Raw genomic sequence first — 4,771 nt, forward strand, 5'->3', positions numbered from 1 at the left:
TATATATATATATATATATATATATATATATATATATATATATGTATGTATGTATGTATGTATGTATGTATGTATGTATGTATATGTACATATATGTATCCTGCATGAGGAATTTAAGCGTGCTGCTCGAAAGCGCACTGCTAGTGTAGTGAATGGGGAAAGCTTGGTTCGCAATGTTTTCAGTCGTGTATGCTTGTCAAGAGCAAAGCCCATGGACCACTAACGAAACTGCAAATGCAAAGTATGTTAGTCCTAGAGCGCACAATATTCCTAAAGGTGAGCAATGGCCAAACCTCGGTTACAAGTGGACGGCCATCATCATATAGAGTTGACCATAATATCCTACTGTCAAAGTTGACAAATGTTGGAATCCGTGGAAAACTTCTACATTGGATTGAGTATTTCCTGGTGAACAGAACACATGTTGTGGTCGATGGAATCCACTCAAACCCAGGAAAATTCACCAGTGGTGTCCCTCAGGGGACTGTCTTGGTCCCGCTCCATTTTATAATCTATATAAACGACCTTTCCAGCGTCAAAAAACACAGCAAAGAAAAAATATTCGCTGATGACTCTAAGCTCCAAAAAATTATCAATGAAGACCGAACTCACATTCAGTCTGATCTACATGTTGTGAGTCAATGGGCAGGCAAAAGCAAAATACAACTAAACGAGGGAAAATTTGAGCTGATGCACTTTTGAGAAAGTCTATGCTAAAACTGCCAAACACTCTTCCTTCAGGGGACCCTCTCACAGCATCTAATAACATCAGAGACCTTGGAGTTATTGTTAATAACAATCTAGTTGGTGTGCCTACATCAACAATAAAGTCGACATAGCTCGTAGGATGAGTTCCGGATCCTAAGAACCTTCCGCTCCAGAGAACAAGGTATCATCATTCCACTTTTCTTCTCCTTTGTATGGCGACACCTTGAATGCTGCTGCTCGCTGTGGTCACCCCATACAAAACAAAACAACTCGAAAATTGAACCACCTCAGAGGTCATTCCCTAAAAGAATTAAGGACATGACTGATCTCGATTACTGGGACCGCCTTAAAGCATTGAAACTATTCTCTCCAGCGCCGCCGTGAGCGATACATCATTTGCAGAATGTGGACAATATATCACCAGCATTGCACAAACGACCTCAACATTAGCTTCAAAATTCATCTAAGGCTAGGACCATTGGACATACGTCCCCTACCCAATTAAGGATCACAACGCTTAAATACACTGCAACACAATTTGTTTTCCTCAACAGGCCCTGCCCTATTTAACATAGTCCCGAAACAGATCAAAGAGGAAAAGGATCCCATTACCTTTAAACAACGGAATCTGGACATTTTTCTTCAAAGAATACCAGATAAGCCACTTATACCTGGATACAACTCACTCAGCAAGAACTCCCTACTCGAATGGACCACGATACCACAAACTTGACTTTAATAGGATCTAGATAATACTATCAGGTTGTGCTATTAAGTTAGACATGGTCTGGACCAATCTTTGGTCGAAGCATATCTAAGTTATCTAAGTTTATACAAATATATATATATATATATGAAACGCCACTGGAATGATTTGAACCAAGAAGGTATTTCCTAGTGAGTATCGATAGTGAATTTACGACACACTTCATAGAGAAATTTCAATACATTGATGTCGTCTGCTTCTGAAAGTTGGTAATATAATCATTTATTGTATGATTACTTTTACTTGCAATGAGTTTTGTTCAGTAAACGAGGAACCGGGTCTTCGGACGTCCGTGCTTTTTAATGGCTATTAATGTTGTCGATGGTGATCACGATTCTTTAAAATAGATATTAATTCGTAAGAAATGTTCACATGTTCATTGGTTATTTACGGTGTAAGATGTGTTCATGCTTTTTAATGAGTATTAATGACGAAAGCCATGTCCAAGGATTTTTAATGGGATTATTTTCACCAGCGATAACAAAGCTTTTTTATTGAGCAGCATGAACATGGTTTTAAATGGCATGTAATGTCGGAAGTAAGATTCATGCTTTTTCTTAATGAGAAATTATGTCGCCAATGATGTCCATGCATATTTTAATGGGCATTAATATTATAAACGAGGTTCGGGCTTGTTTAATGTCGTAAACGATGTAAATCGAAACACTGTTGAATGGGAGTTTAATATTCTACAACGCGTGTTGTTATTTTTCACTTTATTAATACAATAACAAATGATTTATTTAGAAGTCTTTAAAAAAAAAATGACTATAGATTTACAAAGACTAAAAATAAATTATACAGAAGTTCAAAAGTAAATGAAACAATAAATAACAGATTATAAAGTAAAATAGAAAATACAAAATGAAACACGGAAATGCATTGTGAGTTAATGAGTGATCAAGATAGATTTTTATGGATGCTTCTTGTTTACATGAATATTTATTTCGTTTTAAACTTTCACACTTCGAACTTAATTCCACGCAACGCACCCGGTGACTCATTCTTTCTCTTCCCTCATTTTCTCTTTCTCTCTCTCACACATACACACTCTTTCTCACTCTCTCTCTCTCACAGACACACACTACATGATCTTTGTCTCTAACTCTCTTTCTCACTCTCATATCTACATCTCTTTTGCTCCCTCTCTCTCGCACTCGCTCTGCTTCCGGTTGTTTTACTTCATTTCACCTTCTGTCGTTTGTGATTATATGAAATCTCAGAATCAACGTATCGTTTTATGTTGTTGTTGTTTATTTTTTCCCTTTCATTGTTTATAAACTGTCAAATTGTATTTGTATCATATTGTGATTCTGTACTGTCTATTTATTCACTTTGTTATTTCTTTTTTTAAATATTGTATTTGTTCTGAGAATCACAATATCGATTCCGATTTGACCACGTTACTTTTTGTGTTCAGATTGATATCATTAGCAGTAGGTAATGTCACAGAGCTAGCAGCATTGTTAAATGAAGTCATTGAACCACTGACAGAGTTCGGAACGTAAGAATTGATGGTAGACAAACTGCTAGCGTGCTGAACGGCGTTAGCTAATCCATTAACACTAGACGATTCGGGTAGGCATTGTATCTTGTGAATCCCAAGTGAATCCGCACTGTAACGTTCGATTCGGTCCTCTTTGCGGGCCGGGCCCCAGTCAGGTGAAGGCCGCATGTTTAATTTCAGCATCTGAAATATAGACAAAAAATATATGTGATAATTAAACCAGATATGAATTCGAACGGTTGAGTACGATGATCAATAAAAAAAAAAACAAAAAAAAAACACACACACACATTGAGTGCATGGTGCAGGCGGGATTGTATGTAAAGACGTTTGCTTCTCAACCAAATGGTTCCAGGTTCAGAACCACTGCGTGGCACTTTGGCTGAATGAGTTCAACAATAACCTCAGGCCAACCAAAGCTTTGTGAGCGGATATAGGAGATAGAGTCTGAAAGAAGCGCATCGCATGCACACACACACACACACACACACGCACACACACACACATACATACATATGTGTGTTTGTGTGTGTGTGTGCGTGCGTGCGTGTCTGTATAGTACGAATGTGTTTAGTGTGTGCGTGTAGTCTTTGTGTTTCGTTGCATGTATGTTTGTTGTTCCCGTACCATTCCTTTACAACCGGTATTGGTATGTTTATGTCCCCATAAGTTAGCAGTTCGGCAAACAAGTCCAATATAATACGTACCAGACTTTATACTGGACAATAGATTTATTATATATATTAATGTATACGAAAACAAAACCATAAAATTACTTTATCACATAACTGCAGTTTTCGCATTACTGTCTTAGTGAAAATATATCGGTGTACCTATTCAGAAGATAAGTTTGATTCACATAACACAGTAAAAAGGAGAGAAAATTGTTCCAGGGTTTACATTTTTGTGTGGAGGACAATATGTAGGGTTTTGGAACGAGTATAAGTGACCGGGTATGTACAAGTAACTGCATTTGTGTGTAGAGAAGGGAGAGAAATATTTATTTGTATAATTGTACTTACGTAAAACCCGCCTTGTGAGCAATATTTGTATAAAAACCAGGTGGGTATGACGGAAATTGGTAAAGCAACTATGAGCCATCCGATAACCTTTGCCCAGCACGGGTATTCTTTACCATTCAAATCAGGTTCCTTGTAGAGAACGATGTTTAAAATAGCAATAGTCTGAAATAATTTGGAAACAGAAAATTGAAAACAGTATTTGTCGATTATTTAAAATATTTACATTATTTACATTTGACGGATATTTCTTCTCATCTTGTTTGTTGTTAACACAACGTTTCGGTTGATATACACTGCAGCCTTCATCAGGCGTATTGGGGAAATTTCGAATCTGGGTTCTCATTCCTAAGGTATTTTTCAATGTTATTATTATTTAGTCACTGACTAAAAATAATGATGATAATAATAATAATAATAATAATAATAATAATAATAATAATAATAATAATAACAACAGCATAGAAAAATACCTTAGGAATGAGAACCCAGGTTCGAAATTTTCCCAAGACACCTGGAGGGTATAACAGCCGAAACGTTGTGTTACTAACAAGGCTGTATGAGAAATCGTCTAGAAGAGAGTACTTCCTGAAGAGCCCATTGCCGATCGATAGGAAGTTCTCTTCAATGTTTGTCTGCCTGATTGTCTATAGGTATGCATGTATGTGACCATGTATATATGTTTTTATGTATGCATGTATCTCTATGTGCGTACATATGTACCTACTCATTTATATATATATATATATATATATATATATATATATATTT

At 36.4% G+C, this 4,771-nt stretch overlaps 1 protein-coding gene across 1 annotated transcript in view; it reads right to left on the minus strand.

Annotated features, from left to right (window-relative positions):
- Window positions 1-2,148: 2,148 nt before the first annotated feature.
- Window positions 2,149-4,771, minus strand: part of LOC106884069 (sodium- and chloride-dependent glycine transporter 1) — a 228,219-nt gene continuing 225,596 nt past the window's right edge. The window contains exons 11-12 of the mRNA XM_014935287.2: window positions 4,004-4,165; window positions 2,149-3,164 (exon numbers count right to left, since the gene is read on the minus strand). Coding sequence (XP_014790773.2) covers window positions 2,850-3,164; window positions 4,004-4,165 — 477 coding nt within the window. The 3' untranslated portion in view covers window positions 2,149-2,849. The remainder of the gene's footprint in view (window positions 3,165-4,003; window positions 4,166-4,771) is intronic.

The sequence above is a fragment of the Octopus bimaculoides genome, chromosome 7 (assembly GCF_001194135.2).
Source record: "Octopus bimaculoides isolate UCB-OBI-ISO-001 chromosome 7, ASM119413v2, whole genome shotgun sequence".
Lineage (NCBI taxonomy): Eukaryota > Metazoa > Mollusca > Cephalopoda > Octopoda > Octopodidae > Octopus > Octopus bimaculoides.